Here is a 23,166-nt window from a genome sequence, read left to right as displayed (position 1 = left end):
GGGAGCCAGACTCAGCTACTTCATAGTATCTATCAGCTGCTAAAATGTCTTCCACATCCGTCAACCGTGCCTTCCAAGCCTGGCCTGTAACTCACCTAGGAAAAATGGCCCATCTGCCTTCAAGTATCCCTAGACTGTTACACATATGCATTCGAGAAACAGATTTCTTTCCCAAATTGCAGTTACAGTTCAATGGCTTGTGACTTCCAGAAGTGTTCTTGACTACAGTTCTTGAAATGGTCCTTGACTTTCTCAGGCCCTAAACATGTTGTCCAGGACTTCCTGGGATTGGTTTATGTTGAAGGCAAATGAAAAGTGGATATTTAGGGATAGTTAAGTGGGCAGTTAGTCAAAGTAAAAAGGACCCATTCGTTTGCCGATTTATGTTTTCATTTCTTTGGCAAATATTTATTAAAATCCTACTATAAACCACAATGAGATACTACGTCACACCAGGAAGGCTAGAATAAAAAAAAAAAAAAAAGCAGACAATGATAAGTATTAACAAGGAAATAGAGAAACTGAAGCCCCATACACCACTGAAGGAGGGGGAGCATATAAAATGCTGCAACCATTTTGGAAAACGGTCTCTCAGTTCCTCAATAGGTTAAACACAGAATTACCATAAGACCTAGCAATTCCACTCCTAGGTATTATACCCAAGAGAACCAAAAGCCTATGTCCACACAAAAACTTGCACCTGAATGTCATGGCAGTGTTATTCTTAATAGCCCCCAAGCGGGCAACACCTAACTGTCCATCAACTGAGAAATAAAATGTTGTCTATCCATCCACACAGTGGACTATTATTCAGTAATAAAGAGAAATGAGGCACCAATACAGGCTACAACATGAATACGCCTTGAAAACATCATGCGAAATAAAAGAAGCCACTTATAGAAGAATGCTTATTATTAATTCCATTTATGTAAGATGCCCGGATTAGGAAGTGTATGGAGACAGGAAGTAACGAACTATAGAAATGATCCCTGAAAGTATAGTCTTTGGATACAGGAAGTAAATTGATGGTTGGCTAGGGCTGAGGTGGGGAGGGACGGGGTGACTGCCATGGGTCTTCTTTTGGGGCGATGAAAATATCCCACAATGGATCGCGGTGATGGTTGCACAACTCCGTGAATTTACTAAAAACCACTCAGTTGCACATTCTAAATGGGTGAATTGTATGGCATGTAAATTACATTTCAATAAAGCTAGTACAAGAAAAGAAACTGCTCTGTGCCAGGTCCCATATTCTCTGAAGAATGGAGCTTCCCTAAAGCGTCAGCTATTTTTTTCCTAGCCCTCCACAAAATATTAATGTGCAAGCATGGACACTTAGAACAATTCTTCCTTCAGCTCTAGGAGCTGAATGGGATGTTAAAGGGCTCTGTTCTCCAGGATGCAATGTACATTTTCCCATCTGTGGAATTCTTCGTAACAAGGAACACTGCAGAGTCCAGGAGTATTATGGAAGAAACATGTCTGCCTTCCTCTAACAATTGTGCTGATGTCACCATCAGGACAGGAAATCGAGGACTAAGGAGTGGTCCTATCGAGGACCGGTCTCCAGGGAGACCAATTGCCAAAGCTGATTTCCAGCCCAGATGGAACTGGTTTGGACTGTCCAGACATCTCCCCCTGGGCCTGTGCACACTGCCGAATGGACTCCTGGCCCTCGACACGCTTGCTCGTGTCTTCAGCAAAGGGGATTTAAAAGCCACTGACTTTCAGGTGAAAGCAAGTGGGTGCCCAACTCTGTGTCAGATAGAAAGGCTTATTTATCGTGTTCCCACTGAGAAGTGGGCAAACTGTTGTATATGCTGAAATGCATGTATGCTTGGGATGGTGGCTTAATTCTCGTTTTGCTCATTCTCTGCTTTCAGATACTTTTCACCATTACTTTTTGGCTACTGCTGAGGCAGCACCTCACGGAGCAAAAAGCTCTTCAAGAAAAGGAAGCTCTTTTATCTGAGGTCAAAATCAGAAGTCAGGAAAATGAAGGAAAAGGTAAATTAGCGTGACTAGAGATTTTCGTGCTCCGCTGAATTACAGAGAAAGAGCACCCAAAACGCATCAGAAAGCCTCTGTGCTTCAGACCAGATAAAAGCCAGACATTAACCTGGAGCAGTAGACAACACTCTGAGCCCACAAGGAGCTTTAGAAAATGTGCTGTCGTTCGATCCTCACAAAATGGATTCCCACGTAAGGGAAGAAGAAACAGGTTCAGAGAAGTTAAATGGTTATCCATGGTCACACTTTTCGAGCCGTGAAACAATCAGAACTGGAAATTGATATACTAGTTTGGGTTTGTGTTGTTATGTACAGGGGACCCCTTACTCACAGAGACCATGTTCCAAGACCCCAGTGGATGCCTGACACTGTGGATAGTACTGAACCCTAAATATGCCGTTTCCTACACACACATACCTATGATAAAGTTTAATGTATAAATTAAGCACAGTAAGACATGGACGACTAATAAGATAGGACAATTATAGTTAGAAAGGGTAATAAAAGTTATGTGAATGTGGTCTCTCTCTCAAAACATCTTATGCTGTGGGGCGCCTGGGTGGCTCGGTCGGTTAAGCGTCCGACTTCGGCTCAGGTCATGATCTCACGGTTCGTGAGTTCGAGCCCCGCGTCGGGCTCTGTGCTGACAGCTCGGAGCCTGGAGCCTGTTTCAGATTCTGTGCCTCCCTCTCTCTCTCTGATCCTCCCCTGTTCATGCTCTGTCTCTCTCCGTCTCAAAAATGAATAAACGCTAAAAAAAAAAAAAAAAAAAATTAAAAAAAAAAAAACATCTTATGCTGTACTCACCCTTTTGGTGATGTCGTGAGATGATACAATACTAATGTGATGAGACAGAGGTGAATGACGTAGGCATGTGACATGGCATTAGGCCAGTATTGTCCTGCTGATGATACTTCAGGAAGTGCATCATCTGCTTCTGGGCTGTGGTTGACCTCAGGTAACTGAAATGGTGGAAAGTGAAACCCTGGAACAGAGTTGGGGAGGGGGGACCACTGTAGTCACTTTTCTAGATCTTGCAGTTCTTCTTTTTTTTAATTTATTGTTTTTAATTATTTTTGAGAAAAGGAGAGCCCAAGTGGGGTGGGGCAGAGAGAGAGGGAGACAGAGAATCCGAAGCAGTCTTGACATTGTCAGCACAAAGCCCAGCCCAGGGCTCCAACTCACGAATTGGAGTGAGATCATGACCTAAGCCGAAGTCAGATGCTCAACCGACTGAACCACTCAGGTGCCCCTAGATTCTGCCGTTCTTAAATCTGTCCTTGGATGTCAGAAATCAGATTAGGTGTTATAAACAGATTAGCATATAGTATTACCAGGTTTATTTCTTTGAAATTATATTTCACAAAGGCTATGAAAATTGATTATGATTAGTCATAAATGCTGCCTTGTTTACTAGGACAGTCTGAAATCATTCAAATCATAGAGTATCACATAAAACCACGTGCTTCTAAGTCCCACATATGACACCCAGTCAGAGTGTGGCTCCGGGCAGGGAACCAGCTAAATGTAACAGCAAAATCTTCTGTTTTAAAGATGATGAGCAAGATCTACAAATGGAAGGAGAGGCTGAGGAGAAGGAGGGAGAGGAAGCAAAGGAAGAAAAGCAAGAGAGAAGGAAGGAAGAAGAAGAAGAAATGGAAGAAGATGACAACCAGGACATCATGAAAGTGCTGGGCAATTTGGTGGTGGCCATGTTCATCAAGTATTGGATCTACGTGTGTGGAGGAATGTTCTTCTTCGTCAGCTTCGAGGGTAAAATTGTGATGTACAAAATCATCTACATGGTGCTGTTTCTGTTCTGTGTGGCCTTGTATCAGGTAGGTAAATGATTGTCTTCTATTTTTCCGATCCTTGTGGCAGCCCCAGAAATATATGTGAGCTTCCTTTGACAAGATTCTAAATTAATATAATGCCGTGAACCTATTATATAAAGTGATCAATGTGATTCAAACATTACATATTAAGAAGGCCTAAAATGGGAAATGACTATCTTCAGCTTCTTCATTGTTTTAAAATTTGGGGTTCCTAAAAAGTAAAAAAAATATTCATGAGTTTTTCAAAAATTCTTGATAAAAAAAAAAAAGCCTGTATAATTAAATTAATTTTTGAATGATAGTTTAAGAACAGTGGCTGGAAAATCTAAAATACTGGTTGATTCTCAGTTCACTTATTCTTCAGAGTTTAGAATCAGAAAACTGTGTATGTAAACATATATGCATATTGTATCAACTATTTTAATATTTTATTAATTAGAATATATAAAAGATTCTACTAAAATAATTAGCCTCTCCACAAATTCAGTCTTAACTTCTAGAGAAATTTTAACTCAGTGATAAAAACAGGTGCCATAGGACCATCTGGGTGGCTGAGTCGGTTGAGTGTCTGTCTCTTGGTTTCAGCTCAGGCCGTGATTCCAGGCACGTGAGATCGAGCCCCGCATCAAGCATGGAGCCTGCTTGAGATTCTCTCTCTCTTCCTCTCTCCCACACTCACACTGTGTCTCTCTCTCCCTCTCTCAAAAAGAAAAAAAAAGAAAAACACGTGCAACAGCACACTAATCTTGCAGGCAGCCAAGCAAATAAAGCAACTGAAATAAGCAAGAAGAATTCACTGATAGAGATTAAAATCGCTCAACCGAAAGTGATAAAAATTTTGAAATACCTTTGAAATTCAGGGTAGGGAGGCACCTAGGTGGCTCAGTTGGTTGAGCATCTGACTCTTGATCTCAGGTCAGATCTTGATCTCAGAGTGGTGAGTTCAAGCCCCACATTGGGTTCCACAGTGAGTATGAAGCCTACTTAAAAAAAAAAATCAGGGTAGATGTTCTCAGATGAAAATACACAGGCTTTTGTTAAAGAGGTGGTAAACCTCTCTTTACTGGCTTCACATTTTTCTCATATAGTACTAGAATTTCAAAATTGGCACAATTTTCTCTCAGTGATAACTACCATGATGGCAACATCTTCCATACTAATGCTTGAATGCCTTTTATAAACTAGGTACCATGCCAAGAGCCTTATAAATATTCTGATTTCTCCCTCTTAACAGCACTCCAAATAGGCACTTAGGGAGTAAGAAACTGAAGCTCAGTGTGGTCCGGCGACTCCCCCAAGGACCTAGGTAGCAAGTCTTGTAGTCCTGAGATTCCAATCCAGATCCAACCAACTCTATGAGGAACAGAGGTTCAAAAATTAAAAAAATGAATTAGATTTGATTTTTTAGTATTTGTAAATATCACCACCTGTCATACTGGAATAAATGAGATGTTTTTTTTTTTTTTGTAAGTTGCTGCTTTTTTTTAAATAACGAATTCTTTTTTTCTTCTTTGTTTTTCAACATCTGATTCACAGGTGCACTACGAATGGTGGAGGCGAATCCTAAAATATTTTTGGATGTCTGTGGTTATTTACACTATGCTGGTGCTTATCTTTATATACACATATCAGTTTGAAAACTTCCCAGGCCTGTGGCAAAATATGACAGGATTGAAAAAAGAAAAGTAAGCAGTTTGGTGTAAAATGAGCTGTGGAAACCACAGACAGGATGAAGACTTGCATGCATGTGGTTCAAACATTTTTGTGGAAGGTTTTAATAAAACATGGTGTCGTCAGGGTCTGTAAGTTCCTAGAGAGCAGGTCATTTTATGGTCTCCCTGCCAAGCCCTGAGCCTGACACCCATAGTACATACTCAATGAATATTGACTGAAAAGTGAATTTTCAGCCCCATTTTAATGCCATAACTTTTTCTAATGGCCATTTCATCTGAAACACCTGCTTAGTACTTAACCAGGCATGCCTTCTGCTTTCCAAAGGGAAGTTCAGTTCTGTGGCTCAGTTGGTTCACAGGCTCATAATATAAAGCATCAGCCTCTTCTCATTTAAGTAGCAGGTGCTAAGATTCTAAGGAGCACTCAATGCCGTAGAAAAAAATTTCAGGGGCGCCTGGGTGGCTCAGTCAGTTAGGTGTCCAACTCTTGATTTCAGCTCAGGTCACGATCTCACGGTTTGTGGGTTTGAGTCCCTGGTCGGGCTCTGTGCTGATAGTGTGGAGCCTACTTGGGATTCTCTCTCTCTCTCTCTCTCTCTCTCTATCCCTCCGGCCCCTCCCCTGCTCACACGCTCTAAAATTAAATGAATAGGCTTAAAATTAAATGAATAGACTTAAAAGAAATTTCTGTAAGTGCTAATGGAGTGATGATGATGAAATCATTTTTCATGTATGTGTGATATATCTGTACATGTACCCTGTCTTTTTCTAATTTGCTGCTATAAACTTCTGAAATTAGTTACCAGAATTGGGCAGAGGGCTGAATGCATATACTGAGGTGGCTAAGCGAAAAGCTGAAAGGGAACGGATCGCCATGTAGCTAGCCTAACACATCTTGAACATTTATTCAACAAATATTTATCAAATGCCTCCCATGTGCCAGACACTGACTCTGCCTCGGGACACACACAGGAAGCGAGACAGATGGAGTCTAAGCACTACGGAGTTTATATTCTAGTAGAGGAGACCAAAAAAAGCCCTACTTAATGTGCAAATAAATTAATTGCTAACTGTGGCAAGTGTGTGAAGGAAAACCAACGACAGATTGAGGTAGTAAACCGTGGGGGATATGAACTATAAATGGAGTGATCAGGGCAGGCTTCCCTGAGAAGGTGACATTTAAACTCCACCTAAAGGGCTTGTCTTAAGAAAACTGCGTGAGTTGGGAGCCGAGTTGCGGAAAAGCTTCCCAGGCAAAGACAGCAGCAAATGTGAAGATCCTGAGGCAAGACCGAATTCGGCACAAATGAAGGACCAGAGGAAGGCTCGCCTGCCAGGAGCAAGGGGGAGACTGGAAGCAGAGGTGGAGAATAGAGCCAGGCACCCAGGATGTGCATGGCCTGTAGGTAGTGGTGTTGGCATTTTATTCTTGGGGAAATTTTTAAGTCTTTAAGTAACCCTTGACTGGCTGAAAAAAAACAATGCTGTCAGAAGGCAAGCGTAGAAACCACAAGGCAGGTGAGTCGGCAACAGCAGTGTTCTTGTGAGAAATGATGGTGGTTTCATCTAGAAGAGGTAGTTCAGAATTTGGCACAAGGTAGACAGTTATTACCAGGAAGACTCGAGTGGGGGGCCGGGGTGGAGAGCAGCGTGGCCAAGCAAAACTGGGAAATCAAGAATACCGTTTGGAAAACACTAAATATGAAATAACTGTGGGGGAAAAAAAATCCTTCTGGTAGACATGTGGGCACAAGAATCCACAGGAGAAGCCGGAACTCTGAATGTGCATTTGAATCATTGGTGTTAAGATGGTGTGTAAATCCCCAGGACTTGTACATTACCTAAGGGAAACATAAGCGGGAGAAGAGACTCAGCACCGAGGCCTGGGGCTATTTCACATCTGGAGGTCCAATAAAGGAGGAGACAGCGACAGAAGAGGAAAACCAGGACAGTGTGGCAGCACCAAGGCCAGGACAGTTTCAAGAAGGATTGGAAGCTGAATTAAACAAAGAGAAGCAGCCACTCTGGATTGGCGATACTGAGGTTGTTACCGCCCGATGTAAGAGCGGGCCCGTTGGATTGGTGGAAGCAGAAACCAAAGTGGAACGCATGGAAGAGAGAGGGGAATTCAAGGAATGGTATAACTGAGACAGTGAAGACTGATGTAATTTATGATGGGGGGGAGAAAAGTGCCCTCATTGCCTAAGAAAAGTTCTTGCTTTTCGTGTCGTTTTGTTTTACAGGCTCGAGGATCTCGGCTTAAAACAGTTCACCGTAGCAGAACTATTCACTCGCATCTTCATCCCAACCTCCTTTCTGTTGGTGTGCATTTTACACCTCCACTATTTCCATGATCGGTTCCTGGAGCTCACGGACCTAAAGTCCATTCCCAGCAAGGAAGACAGCGCCATCTACAGGTGAGCGCGAGCAGGAAGCACGAGTCTCTTGCTCTGGTCAGGGCGGCTTTGATTCCCCACCTCAGCTTGGGGGGGGGGGGGGGGGGGGGGTGCTGCAGGAGGCCAAGAACTAATGTAGAGTTTCAGCCTTGAACTTGCCATGAGTACCAATCTGGAGGGGGAGGGGGGTGGAATGTGGAGTATTTGATGACACTTTCTGTAACAATTGGTGGTGACTCGTGACTGGTTAATGCGAAGTGATCTTCACCATCATGTGAGTGGGTTCAAAATAGCTGCGCAGATGCAAACACTTCAGAGGTGGCGGTGGATATTTCGTGTCTGGGCTGGTGATGTGTTTTGAGAACATTTACGAAATCTGGCTGATTCAGAGCGTAGGCTGACAACCAGTAAGGAAGTGAGAGCATACCAAAAGGTGAGGCGCAGGATTTTCCCTTCCGCTTTGGAAATAAAGAACCTCAGCTAAGAAGGATAGGATCTCCAATCTAGTGATGAGAATAACAAGTAAGGGAATAAAGTGAAGACAGTAATTGCTGTGATCATCTCTCTGTTGTCTTCTCATCGATAAATATCAAGTGTTTACAAGCAACAGATGAGATATCTCTCTCCCCGCCCATGTGTGTTGAAACCGTGATGGATTTATCGCAAATCTCTCAGTCTGGTCCCTCACAGGGAAATTTCAAGCATTCTTCTAGTGAACGTTCACACTGATTTTCCTCTTTTGTTTCAGATTTAGCCTTACCATTCAGTTCCTGGAAAAACACTTGTTAAGCAACCAAGGGGGCAAAGGGCTGTATGAAAGGAGTGTAGACGCCAGCTGACAATCCCATTTAGCCTTTTTGGCTTCCCTCTGAACTCTTCTTTAAGGGAAAAAATGAGTACGTCAAAAGAAGTTAGAGTAGTATTTCATCACGCACAGTTGATGAAATACCGAGCGTTCCGTTTTCTGCTATAGTAAGGGCTGGAGTTGCAGATAACTCCAAAACTCTTTTATTTGGTGATGAAAACCATTTTATAATCTTTATCTATGTATTTAGCACATTTATTTTCCGTATCGCGTTTTGCTGAATCTGAGTTCACGTGTCGTTCTCATTCTGAGTGCGCTCCAGATGAGCAACCAGTGGAATGCAGAGATAGCAAGCAGCTGTTATTTCCTACCCTGTCTTGCCACCATCACTAAGAACTCAGCTAAACCCTGTCTCCTCCCAACGCCCGGCCAGGAAGAGGGTACGAATGGGGTCAGTGGCTGCCTTCAGTGATAATCAAACGTTAGGAAAAATAAGGTAGTTATTAGAAGTTTGGGAGCCCCCTAGGAGAGATTGTTTATAGGCAAATTTGTTAGCAGAAGAAGTCACTCTAAGGTTCAAAAGCTTGCAAACATAGTGCTGGTCTAGGAAAGTAAGATTTACCAACAATTAGAAAAAGTATTTTTTGATGACCTTTTTGACATTGCTTGGCACACGTGGGGCTAAAATTAGTATTTGGTACTTAACTCTGGCAAGGTAATCTGCTTTATTTAATTATAAACCCTAAACCCTCACCATCTGTTCGAAAAATCATAGTCAATAATCGAGAAAAGCCTTTTAGTCGGCATGTTTGTATGTTTGTAAAAGAAATGTAATTATTGGTGAAAGCTAATGATACCTTTCAATTTTTTTTTTCTTCAAAATGCCTTTCTTCCCTCAAATATTTATTTTCTGTTCAAAGTTTCTCCAGGATATAGGAGCTTTTTTTTTATGTTTATTTTATTTTTGAGAGAGAGAGAGAGACACAGCTGGGGGGTGGGGGGGGGCAGAGAGAGAGAGGGAAACACAGAATCTGAAGCAGGCTCCAGGCTCTGAGCTGTCAACACAGAGCCCGACGTGGGGCTTGAACTCATGAACCATGAGATCATGACCTGAGCCGAAGTCAGACGCTTAACCAACTGAGCCACCCAGGTGCCCCGCCATTGTTCTTATTGTTATCATAAGCCTTTGAGTCTAATGTCACACAATCAAACAAAGATATAGGTGACAATTTTCCAGGAAGATAGAGACTTTCAGGGCCACAGTTTTGCAGAAGACAATGCAGCTCAGCAAAAATTGTACCAGCCAAAGAATCACCTAGGGTACATGAAAACTGAATTTGTTCCTCAGAGTTTCCTGGAAGCATATAGAGCATTATTTAATTATGTAGATTCTGGGGAAAGACTACAGTTTCACATGAAGATGTTTTCTCCCCGTTGCCACGGCTGCTCCATTCACTGCCCTCACCCTCCATGTCATGGCAAGAGAGGAAAGAAGATCTAAATGATCTGTAGCCATTTGGGGTCATTGCTTGCCATCCTCATGGCCATGGCTTAGCCCTAAAAATGCCCTGAACAGTTAATTTTCCAAGAAAACATAAACAGTGATGAGAGTATATAAGGCCAGCTATCTAAAGAGGTTAGGAACATGGGATTTCACTTTTAGTTCCTCAAAAAAAAGAGTTGTCTAGGACCTTAAAGAGCTCAAAGTTTGGTTCAAACTCAAGTTCAGTGCTTTGGGATTTCCTGCAAGAGTTTAATATAAAGGTCCCCAAATTTTAACTTTGAACCTAGGATACATATCCCATCTTTTTAGGCAACTTGTTTCCATTCTGGTATTTTCTTTACTAATAGTTTTCACCTCAGAGTATTTTTTTGTCTCTGGAGCCCTAATAAATGACCATATTAGGATAAAACTGACGAAGAAAAAAATATTTACAGTGTTAAGATGGACAGTCACGCTTTGCCTTCTCTGCGCCCACCATGGCCCACGAATTGGGAATAATCAATCCATTATATTCCTTACATTGATTCTACTGCTGTTGTTTCTGTAAATATCCAACTGTTCTTTTCCTATTTGGTTCACTACTTGTGCGAGCTGTGTTTTTGTGCATAAATAGGTCATACAGGCAAATGTCACGTGTGACTGAAGCAGAATCTATTGTGGTTATTAGCCTTACGGAATTATCAAGTTAGTATTACGAAAAAGTTTTGTGATATACATAATAATAGAAAAAACTATATTTATTTCTAAGCAGGTGTTCTCAGGAATATTATTCCACTTACCTATTGATAAAATATATAATATCAGAGCATAATCACAACATAATTATTATAATATATATACTTAATACTAAGGTACTAGATATCCATTAGGTATTTAATATCCATCCCTGCAATTCCTCCATGCTCCGTTTTAGAAAGTATTCTAGGGGCGCCTGGGTGGCTCAGTCGGTTAAGCGTCCGACCTCAGCTCAGGTAATGATCTCGAGGTCCGTGAGTTAGAGCCCCGCGTCGGGCTCTGTGCTGACAGCTCAGAGCCTGGAGTCTGTTTTAGATTCTGTGTCTCCCTCTCTCTCTGACCCTCCCCTGTTCATGCTCTGTCTCTCTCTGTCTCAAAAATAAATAAATGTTTTTTTAAAAAAAAAGAAAGTATTCTAATGCATATGGAAACAAAATGGCTTTTTTCTACCTTCAGTCTTAGAAAACATAGAAAACAATATTACTTAGTTAGGATCACTTAGTTACTTAGTAGGATTTCATTTCTTTTTAATCTGGGGGAAGGAGCAAGAATTAATCTATTAGATTGTATTTTCTTTGATAAATTTGCTCCGAGAATTGAAAGGTTACAGATTTTTAGCGAAGTGTGTGAGATGGGGAGGAATGAGAAGAACGGACCGGACCTTGCCACCTTCCAGCATTTTTCCTGAATACATCTAATTTCACGTTGCTCCTGAATCTTTCTGCCCTGACTTGTCTTCGTGCATGAAAGTGTCCGTGATGACGTAAAGCTTGCAAGACGGTCTACTTCTTTCCTCTCTAACAGTCTGCTCTTTCTCTCTCCTACCTGTCTCCCCGTCGCCACCGCATGCTACCTCGTGCTCCATCTTTCACCTCGTAGCCATGCCAAAGTCAATGGGCGCGTATATCTAATAATAAATAGGTGGGTACTTCCATGTTTTCTCTCTTGTTGTTTTTTTTTTTTTTTAACGGTCGCTTAGTGTGTTAAACACTTTACTATGTTGTAAACGGAAAATGATGTCGTCAGATAGTGCACAGTGGTCTTCAGGTATGCTCATGGATGTATTTTGCCAACACAACCATTTGGTGACTATTCCGAATGGTGCTACAAGTGGATTCGGAGGTTGCCAAGGGTCTTCAGCTGGTGCTCGGCCTTGGGTCTTGGTTCAAACGTACGCCCCATCGATTTCATTCTTTGGCGAATTAGTTCAGGGCTCGCGTGAGAGCTTATCTTGCTCCTCCACGAACGTGCCCACCAATGCCAACTTCCCCCGCTAAAAGTAATCCGCCCTCCCTCTGAATATCCATAGCACTTTATGGTTGCTGCCTCCTGATACTTGCCTTCCAGCCCCCCCACCTGCCTGCCTGTCTTATCTCCCCTGCCAGAGGCATCAGCCCCTCGGGCCTAGAGTCTCTGTATAATTCACCACTGTGTCAACGTATCATCTGCCTCAGGGCCTTGCCCGTTAGTTGACCTTCCATCTGTACATATGTCGTGAATGAAGTGAAAATAGTCACAACAACATATGGTTATAAGAAAATTAAGACCTCAATAGATCAGCATACTGAAGAAAGACAGTTGCCATCACTAGAGTTCACAACGGATGCAGAGCTGGGCACTGAGGCGTGGCCCTTACCTTATAGCCCTATAACTCAGCTGGGGAGATAAAACATGCAAATGACTACACATAATAAACAATAAGCTTTGATAAGTGTTGTTTGCAGAATTATCCTCATCTTCCCTAAGAACACAGAGAAAAAGATCCTTAGGGAGTGAATTTACTACAGCTGTCCTTTATTAAATAGGTGAATTAAAATATCCCCTCCTATAACTTTATGTCGTTAGTAATAAAGCCAGTCAGGTCATAGAAACGTGTGTTTTGCAACAAACCCAATCAACAAAATAACTCTTTTTCGAAAGATCTGTTGGTTTTATAAGTAAGATCTGTTGGTTTTCTACTTCACTCACTATTCTCTTAAATAAAATCCTAAAGCTGACAACCGAGTAGCAAGCCCTGGGAGGCAAAACTTCTAGGAGGAAGTGTGAAAAATTAATGCATCGCTCTGCAAATCACTGAAGAAGGAGGGGTGAGGAGTGACTGGTTCCTTTGGGGGGCGGTTTTGTTGACAGCCTGAGGGAGAAAAATCAACCTCAGGTTTTTAGCTAAAAATTTCAGCTGGAGATCTTGAGCAACTATTGAAATTTCATCTCTAAAACATAAGGAACTTTTTTCTCAACCTCTCTCTCTCTCTCTCTCTCTCTCTCTCTCTCCCCCCCCCCCATCCCTCCCCCTCTATCCCTTCCCTTTCGGCCTCCCTCCTCTCCACTCCTGGCCCTGCCCTCCATCCCTCTCCCTTTCTCCTTCTTCCCCTGTCCCTCTATATCTTTTTCTCTGTCTTTCACTGTGTCTTCCCATAAAGTATTTACCATCTGCTATGTGAGGGGATGGCTTGGATACCTAAGGAGGCAGGAGTTGGTTTGATGGGTTCCAATAGCCCAGGCTAACAGAAGTTATGGTTCTGATTGTCTCAGACTTCTCTCTTGAGAGAAAGCCCATGCCTGTTAAGTCACAAGGCCAGGGGATACATTCAGGAATTCTCAGAATTCAAAGTCCTCTGAAAGAATTAAAAACTCAAAGAATTCCACTGTTAGCACTGTCTTCTTTCCAGTGGAATCTTTCATTTTTGTGTGAATGCTAACATATTAAGAAAGGCCAGATTTATGCCCCAGGGAAGACATTCCCCAATAAACTCTTCCCTCACTATGCTTCCGAAAGGCTGTGTGTAAAGCCTAATTTTGAATAGGGCCTAGTCTTGTTGAAAGTAAGAAATAAGTCAATTCTTTTATTAAGTGAGCTTTCTTTCTCCCATAATTTCTTCCTTAATGCTCAGTGTTATTTCACAGGGAGAATAATGTGTTTGTAAACGTGAGTTCTGGGTGGAAGAAAAGAAATACCTACATTCAACTTCTGGGTTGATCAACATTTAGACATGACCTAAAAAGGTGTAGGCAAGAGTGTTGGGGACAGTGGGTGACTGATAAAATTTTGATGATATGAATCATTGTGGGGAAGTTCCCACTGAATTCGTAAATAGAATAAATTGGAATGTTTTGACAGGAGTAATGGTCATTTCTGTCACATATGCAGATATTAGAGTCATCATACCCAATCCTGTCTAGTAGATTTTTTTTAATGTTTATTTATTTTTGAGACAGAGAGAGACAGAGTGTGAGCGGGGGACGGGCAGAGAGAGAGGGAGACACAGAATCCTAAGTAGGCTCCAGGCTCTGAGCTGTCAGCACAGAGCCTGATGCGGGGCTTGAACTCAGTAGCCTCGAGATCATGACCTGAGCCAAAGTCGGATGCTTAACCGACTGAGCCACCCAGGTGCCCCATGTCTAGTAGATTTTTTGAAGGAATTACTACCACACACATTCAATATGTGATATTAAACTTACAAATAAATTGCTCATCTGTGTCTATAGTCTTCTAAAAGTACACATTCTAGAAAACAAGCAGTATAGATATTCTTTAAATATTACTTATAAACACTAGAAATTTGCAAGATATCTCTTTTTTCTAATAGTCTAATGAATGGGGTGAGTGCAGTTTACATTACGACATATTCCGAATTAGAATAGTTATAAATAAATGGAATTTAGACTAAAGAGATTTTACCGTGGTAGGCTCCATTTTCTTTAATATGTGGCTTAATATATTGAGTCACAGTCAGTTCCTAGTATAGAATTAAGCCTCTTCAGCTGTCCGTGTATCATAATTTGTTTCTTCTGTTTCAAATAAGAATGCCATGCAGTACATAGAATCCATTCACCAGACATTCAGTCAATCACATTTTGCAAGCGAGCCCAGTAGACTTAAGACTGGGTTTCTGCCCTTTACAGGAAGAATCCCCAGAGCCATAATTAGAATAAAAGTATGTAGATACAATTGCAGAGATGCACATATTATGGACCATATAAAGAGCTGTGGGTGCACGAAAGAAAGAGTGAGTAAAGACACAAAGAGAAGAACATCACCTGCTTTATTAGAATGCAGAAAGAGATATGGCCAGTCAGTGAGAGGATTACAGCTCAGAGCCTGCCTGGATAATCATAAAAGCAAGGTACGGAAGTTATAGGTGTAGATAAAGACAATGCAAAGAAGAGAAAATGAACTCCTTGGTGGGGAGAGGCCAGGCATGCAAAAAGGTGGGATTTGAGGAAGTGCTAGAGGGGGTTCTCTGAGAATCCAGTTCATCACCCTATTTATAAGTCTCCTTCAAGTGATGATTAGATAATTTGCCCATGAGGATCAATACAGTAATACCAGTATTGGAAGTTTCTTTGCCAGAAGTTTCAGGGAGCGTGGTTACTAATTTAATTTTTGGAAAACCAGGATCCCTTTTTAAAATTTACTGGGGGCGCGGGGGGTGGAAATATCTAGATTGAGGTACACAGGCTTTCCTGGAGAATCAGTCAAGCTGTTCAGGATGGCAGACCGGGAGCTAGTTCTGCCCATGAACTCCACATTGTGCAGATGGCCCTACCTCCACAGGACCCCCCCCTCAGCCCATGTGGTGGGAGAGGATGGCAGACAGCAGAGGGTGCAGAAGATTGAGAGGGGTGGAGACAGACTCCCAAGGAAGAAACGTTTGCTCTTTTTCTTCCAAGTGGCCATTTTAATACACAAGTTATGTTCAAGAATGTGCTGATGACAGAGTTATGGTCCAAGTTGAGCACCTGCCCCAGTGTCTGGTGTCCCTTACAAAGGCATGTTTCTAATTCCTCTTCATGATGGAGATTATCAAAGCAGTGTATGAAAATCTATCGTTAGCAGGTGGTTCCTTACTTTAAAAATACTCCCTGTGTGCTAAACGCTGTTAAGAGCTTAACAGAAATCGCATGGCATCCTGTGAAGTAGGTGCTGTTACTCCATTTTATAGATCAGCAAACTGAGATTTAGGAGACAGGGTGGGGAGTTTTGCCAAGTCACCTGGCTAGTAAGTTCTCTAGTTGAGGCCTGAATCCAAGTCTTTCTGATTCTAATGAACATGCTTTTACATTCTTCTGTATTGCCTTCAAAAAAACTGCTATGAAAAAATGGAAGAGAAAATGAAAGGCTTTACACAGCTGTCCTTTGGGCACTTGTTGGGCTGAGCACTGAGTGTTGAATGGAAACCAATTTGACAATAAATTATATTTAAAAAAATAAAATAAAAAATAATAATAAATGAAAAAATAAAAAATAAAAAAATGCAAAAAAAGTCATAAACTCCAATCAGGCATTAAAAACATTTTTGCCCGTACACATTTTATGCACGTAGATTTTCTCATGCAATTTTTCAGTTAACAGACTCCTAGACTCTAGTCAATGACAGCCTGATAGAAGTCTCCCCTTTTTCCTTTGCCATTTACCAGCTCCTGAGGTTAGTCTGCTCCTGCAGGCAGCCGGGTGCCCTGTTTCCTCATAAGGATTATGTCAGACAGAAATGTGCAGATATTTGGTTTAGACACTCATATCTGATTCTCTTCTCTCCCCAGCATTATCTAGTCCCAGATCTCTTGTAAACTGTTAACGGGTTTCGAGAAGTCAATCTTTGGGACATACTCACACCAGGCTTACTCTAGTGTTTTTCTTTGATTCCTTCCTTAGCTAATCTCCCCTCAATCTGCCCCGCCTTTCGTACCACGACACTTTGGGGGCCTTGTTGCTCAGGACGTTTTGTTACGTAGGCAGAAGCAACAGCCTCAGGTCTGTAAGTTTCATTCCATAAACTAGCTCTAATTCTTGACAAGTTGTATTTCATGTCAGTATCAAGTCATGGCAGTGTTGACGTAGATGTTAGAAATGCACTCTGACACGGTCATACTTCCACCAAATGTCATCATGAGAAGTATCTTCTCACTTATAAGATGCATCACCTGGCAATGCTGACGAGAACACATAAATATCGACGGTTGTGTGACACCCGGTTGCTTTTACGTTGGATACCATTTCATACGCAGAGTCCTGACAAAGCAGGAATAGCACGTGTGTCCCATGAGATGTGACATGCAGTGCTGGTGTACAAAATATGGTACCAGAGTTTCAAGAGTGGAAGACGTTCTCAGAGACAGGAGGGTGAATTGCCCAGCTTTGGAAAATAAGAAAGTAGTAAGTCAGTGTAAGCCCTTCCACCAATGTTGAACCATCCCCGGGATGTTGTGTATTCATTCGATTAACAGTGTTTCTATAGTTTACCTGCTTGACACCCTGTTAAGAGGAATTACTTTTGAACGATAACCGCTCTGAAAGTCTAAGGGCAATGCAGATTCGTCACCAGTTACCCAACATCGCAGGTGTGTTTCACATATAAAACCAATGAGTTGCAAGTAAGCTTAGATTTTTTTCTCTAGCCAAACTTTCTCACTTTATAGAACATAAAGTGAATTCCAGAAAGGTTAAATAATATACTCCGAGTCCACAGTTATACAAATAAAATAACATTATTAATTGTCTATCCCATTACACCCAAGCTGAAAGGTATACATGAATTTTTACAAATGGGGAAGACTTTTGGTATTTCCAGTAGACTTTTTCCTAATATCTAATTTATTGCCCACAAATATTCCTTCAAACTGGCGATGAGCCCAAAGATAACAATCTTTAACGATTTAGGAGGAAGATCGTACTCATTATTGTCCAGTATGAAATAAGTTGTAATGCTCTGGCTGCTGTCCGGGCTCAGTGAAACTGCCTCCCGGTGCCTCACTTGGGCTGTCACACACCGTGTCTTTATGACTGCGTGTCCTGCAGCTGATACCCGTGCCCACGGACTGGGATGTGATGCAGACTTCTTGCTCCTGAAAGCATTTCGCTTCCACTACATGTGCTTTAGATGATGGCAGAATGAGATGAGTCTATGCAAAGGTTGACTACGATTACGTATATTTAAGAATGGTTTTTTAAAAAGCCTATTAAAAGCGTGAAGTGACTGGATTCTTGTGGGATGGTTTGCTACGTTACCAAAAAAAAGCATGACATGATTTGCCTCTGTAGTCTATACGTTCTCCCCTTTATAACCTGCAGTCCTGTCCACTCTCAACTCAAGTCGCCAAGCCTAGGGTTCATAGCCCAAGCACGCTATTGACGCCATCCTGGAATGCACTTGGCATTAGGACTTACTGCAACTGGCATACAGGAATGCGATAGTGGATGATATGTAGCATGATGTGTGATCTCTGACATTCCTTATAATTCTTCTGTTCTCATCTCCTTTTTTTTTCCTTTCTATTTCAATTACTTTGAGCAGCATCAAGAAAAAATTACCAATCCACCAAAATGAGTAAGTCCCCCGTGAAGCCATGAAATGCTTGCTCTACATGATGCCATTTCATGCTTCTACATCCTAAACTCTGACCATTTTCTCCTCCGGGAAAAATGTCAAGTTTAGGTGTCGATAGCTCTCATTACTGACTAATCACTAGAACCTGAATTGGAAAAGCTAACAAGACCTAGCTGAGTTTACAGTTTGTTTTTAGAAAGAGCTTAAAAAAAAAAAAAAAAGCGACCAGACGCTAACCACCCCACATTGCAAGGCCTGTGTACGTGCACTGATTTTCATTTTTGTTTATCCTCCTTTTACTTGCCCCTCACTCAAATCTCCCCTGGCGTTCTTTCCTCTCCTGACTCGGCTGCTCTCTGCCAACAGACTGGCCCACCCTGAAGGAAGCCTTCCAGACCTTGCCATGATGAATCTGACCGCCAGCCTGGAGAAGCCGGACTTGAAGAAGCTGGCTGAGTCCGGGGAGGACAAACCAGAGGGATGCCCTGAAAAGGCTGAGCTTGGGAAAGACAGCGAAGAAGAGGAGGAAGGGGAGGACGAGGAGGAGGAAGAGACATCAGGTAACCCACCCACTACCAGTAGCTGCTCAGAAAATCCTGGCTGACTGACTCAGTGAATGAAACTGACATGTGCCCGATGGATATATATTTGAAACAGTCTGAAATAAAAATTGGGGTGGGGTCTTTTTTGCAATTGTTACAACATTCCAGTTCTAGTTGCTCCCATCATTTCTGTGTGGTTCTGATTTAGAAGAAGAGAGCAGATGACTGGTTATCAACTACTGATCTGCCAGAGGTGATCCTGGCCAGAACCAGAGGGGTGTGGCTCTAACCTCTATTCAGTAGAAAACCTGGGCAGGACATTTCCTACCGGCAGCAGAGGCAGGCAGCTGTGTAGAATTTCAGAAAGTTCTAGACAGGGCCTTTTCAAATGCATTTTCAAAAAAGCCAGGCTGGGACTTCTTCAGGGAACTGGTCATTGAGAACATATTTGTAATTCGGCCCTAATGTTTCAGGACCTGGGAACCAGTGGAGCACATAAGCAACAGGATGATTATCATTTGAAGCCAACTCCTAGAGGTGTTTTTCTTGTTGTTGTTATTTTAGGTTTTCTCCCTCCTTCTTCTTTAGGCTCTTTTTTCCTGTTTCTCTTCGTAGACTTGAAATAATGTTTAATAGGGCATGATGGAGATCTGGACCGCCGTGGTGATCAGGACGCCTTATCTGACAGCGAACAGAGAACACGAGGCGCTTTACTCTGTTTAGCAGCTCCCAGACACTATGGGAGGAAAGATTGCATAGCCTTTGGGGTGGTGGCCTGGGGCATGACGGTGATGTGCTGCACTTGACTTTGCTGGTGTTCTGTGCTTTACGGGCTTAGAAAATGAAAAAGCACAAGGCAGAAGATCCCTCCCAAAGGCACACTCCCCAAAACCTGGTCCCTTTACTCCCTCATCTCAGAAGACCCCGAGAGATGCCCAGAACTGCCCTTTCCATATCTAAGCACTGGCTGTTCCTCGGGGTGAAGGAGCACCGAGCTCGGTGGGACCAAGGACCCAGGACTAAGATTTGCTGTCCTACTTCATGAAGGTTTTGAGCGTTACTAATAGGATCTCACTAAAGATTGGATTTCATTTTTCTGGCATCCCCCCACACACCTGCCGTCCACACCTCTAAAGTATGCTCAGTTATGACTGAAATCTTTGTATCGACTCTTATCTGAGTCACTTTGTAAATAGCCATTTTTCACGACGACGACTGAAACTTCACTTAAACTTTTCGGACCAAGTACAAGAACTGTTACAACCACCCCAGCCACATGAAGAAGCTACTTAGACACGCTCAGGTCTTTATCTGCCTGGGCTCGTGAGCTTTTGTCTACACGTGTGGTGACGTGCTGATACGACAAAATGCTTCTGTCCTGACCTCCATTTAGATGAACCAAGACAGCCCTTCTAGACAAAAACATGACCCCAGTCTGCAAAATATTACTACCTGGCACAAGGTGGAAAGAGGGAAATGACTAATTTGCTTAAAAATTTTGATTAGAATTCATCTGACCACATTTCATGAACTGGGACCAGGTCATTCGGACCCTTGGTGTTCATTCCCAATTTTGAGGAGGCTCGATCCCCCAGGGCCACTGGTGAGCTTCAGCCAGACCCTCTTTAAGCCCCGGGTTGGGGGGAGGTGGGGGTGGACGAGACTGGAACTTATGGAAGCCTGGTTTTGGCAAGGAAGATGTCATTTAGAGGGAGCTCGGTTACTGAATATTCCCAAGAAACTAGGGAATTTTATCTCTCAGCCTTAGAAGTAAATAAGGTCAAAATTCCTCTTCACACTAACTTAATTAACAGGTGGATAAAAATCCTCGTCCCTCCGAGTCTCAGCGTATGGTGTCTACATCATCGTGATGTGGGATTCTTAGACCGCCCTTCCTCCAGATTTTGATATCCTTAGAATTCATCCACTACTGTTATTTTGCAGTTTCTCGTTCCAGTCTGCATAAGATATGCTTTAAATAATAATGCAAACAAAAAAGCCACCCACATTTTTTTATGCTCTTGGGTGAATTTAACTATTTTGCAGATTTAAGAAACAAATGGCATCTGGTGATTGACCGCCTCACTGTGCTCTTCTTAAAATTCCTGGAGTATTTTCACAAACTGCAGGTGTTCATGTGGTGGATTTTGGAGTTGCACATCATCAAAATTGTTTCATCGTACATCATCTGGGTCTCTGTGAAAGAGGCAAGTGAATGTTTGTTGTATCTTCAGGCCAAGCAGAACCCCAGTGGGTCAACATTTCCCGTTTCCAACTGTCCACCATTTTGTTTTAAGCGTAATTCCCACTACCTTAGAACACCAAGGCTCTAAGAGGGCGCATACCCTTTGACATATGGAAAAATCAAAGGGCAGTTGCCCTGAGAGGTGGGAAAGATAGCAGGGCAGAAAGAGGCTCCTGGCTGAATTCCTGATTGGCTTGTTCATGTCAGAAAGGTTACTTATTTTCATGTAGTCTTTGGTGGAAGTGTGTGAGAGCAGGCTACTGTTCTGCAGAACCTGCGGAAATCTGGCTCCATAAACTGTGTGTGAGGAAAGCAAGAAGATTCCAGTTTACCAAGGGGCAAATTCGGCTTCCCAACTTTTTTTTTAAAATTTTTTTCATGTTTATTCCTTGAGAGAGAAAGAGAGCATGAGCAGGGGAGGGGCAGGGAGAGGGAGACACAGAATCCGAAGCAGGCTCCCAGGCTCTGAGCCGTCAGCACAGAGCCCGACACAGGGCTCACGCTCATGAACCATGAGATCATGACCTGAGCCGAAGTCGGACGCTTAACCGACTGAGCCGCCCAGGAACCCCTCAGCTTCCCAAATGTAATAAAAAGCGTGGTAGAGTTCACCTTGTTGATTATTGGGTGTTTTGTGACAAGACACAGTGTTTCAACATTGGACTGCAGTTCTGTTTTCTCATTTGGAAAGGGGAGAGGCATCATTCCGCCAACAAATCTATGATGCATACGGTGGAGAGGTTAGCTCTCTTTCAGTTTGTTCAGCAGAGAATTTCTGCATGTTTCTGATCTGCCTGGACTAGTTTTGAGTGACAATTCAAAAGAGTCTTTGCCCTATGAAAATTAAGTCAGGGAACTACTGCCTCTAATTTTTTTAAAAGTTAAATAATAACATCATACTACCTGAAATATTCACGAGAAGGTCACTAGGGATGCACCTTATTTGAGCTCCCCAGTCTAAACTAGACCTTTCTCCATTTTATACAAACCATCTGGAATGGATCTGTGATCACTGCCAGATGGGAACAAAAACATAAACTGCTCTCCCTGTGAGAGATGTATAGAAGAGAGTGACATATACCCCACTGTTAACTAACAGTCTCCACATTAATTAGAACTAAAATCTAGCCTAATATGCGTGTTCACTGAGGAAAAAGAAGTTTCAGCATTTTAACTGCAGAAGTAAATCTGCCAAGTCAGACAGAATTTGAGGGTCAGAGTATTAAAACAGCAATGAAGGGACGCCTGGGTGGTTCGAGAGCATCTGACTCTTGATTGTAGCTCAGGTCATGATCTCACAGTTTGGGAGTTCGAGCCCCGCATCGGGCTCTGTGCTGACAGCACAGAGCCTGCTTGGGATCCTGTCTCCCTCTCTGTCTCCCCCTGCCCCCCTCGCCGTCTAGTTCTCTCTCCAAATAAGTAAAAATAAACTTAAAAAAATAGAGAGCAATGAAGAAGGGCAAGAGAAGGCATTTGCCTAAAATCCACAAAGGCTGTTTCTGAATTAACCAAATCTGATGCACAGATGTCTTCTGATGGCATGAGAAGTTGTTGCACAGAAGACAATATTATGATGGGCCTGGGCGTTAAATGAAAGAAATTAGGGCACAGAAAATCCACTCTCTGAAATCCGTCCTACAGAGTTCAGACAGAGAAATAAAAGAGTTAAATGATACCACGTTCTTACAAATCCCACATGTGTTTGTTAAAACCATCTTAATGAATCCCAAGAATTCCCTGTTAATAGACTATCAAGTAGATAAAGCAACATGATCTGTTCACCCTGTTACACCATTAGGAAAATGGCCTTTGATAGCACATGACCATTTCCTTCTCTAGGATCCATACATTGTGCACACTTCCAGGATTGTCCTTCCTAATTCCACCTCTTTCACCTGTAAGTTTAAAACACATCGGGGCACCTGGGTGGTTCAGTCAGTTAAGTGTCCGACTTCGGCTCGGGTCATGATCCTGCAGTCCATGAGTTGGAGGCTGACGTCGGGCTCTGTGCTGTCAGCTCAGAGCCTGGAGCCTGCTTCGGATCCTGTGCCTCCCTCTCTCTCTGCCCCTCCCCCACTCACACTCTGTGTCTCTGT

The 23,166-nt window shown here is 42.5% G+C and overlaps 1 protein-coding gene and 1 pseudogene across 10 annotated transcripts in view; one reads left to right on the top strand and one right to left on the bottom strand.

Annotated features, from left to right (window-relative positions):
• The window catches only part of PIEZO2 (piezo type mechanosensitive ion channel component 2), a 468,071-nt gene that overhangs the window by 346,487 nt on the left and 98,418 nt on the right, over positions 1-23,166 (top strand). For 8 of the 10 annotated variants that reach the window (XM_053902383.1, XM_053902382.1, XM_053902379.1 and 5 more), the window contains 8 exons: positions 1,884-2,007; positions 3,565-3,848; positions 5,382-5,530; positions 7,762-7,935; positions 11,838-11,879; positions 18,251-18,283; positions 18,650-18,843; positions 20,872-21,032. In XM_053902383.1, the coding sequence (XP_053758358.1) occupies positions 1,884-2,007; positions 3,565-3,848; positions 5,382-5,530; positions 7,762-7,935; positions 11,838-11,879; positions 18,251-18,283; positions 18,650-18,843; positions 20,872-21,032 (1,161 nt within the window). The remainder of the gene's footprint in view (positions 1-1,883; positions 2,008-3,564; positions 3,849-5,381; positions 5,531-7,761; positions 7,936-11,837; positions 11,880-18,250; positions 18,284-18,649; positions 18,844-20,871; positions 21,033-23,166) is intronic. The other 2 variants (XM_053902380.1, XM_053902386.1) reach the window with 1 other exon arrangement.
• On the bottom strand, positions 920-1,005 carry LOC128777168 (small nucleolar RNA U3; annotated as a pseudogene).

This window comes from Panthera pardus, unplaced genomic scaffold (genome assembly GCF_024362965.1).
Source record: "Panthera pardus isolate Hobbes unplaced genomic scaffold, ASM2436296v1 HiC_scaffold_15, whole genome shotgun sequence".
Taxonomy (NCBI): Eukaryota; Metazoa; Chordata; class Mammalia; order Carnivora; family Felidae; genus Panthera; species Panthera pardus.
This window is presented reverse-complemented; position numbering and strand designations above follow the sequence as displayed.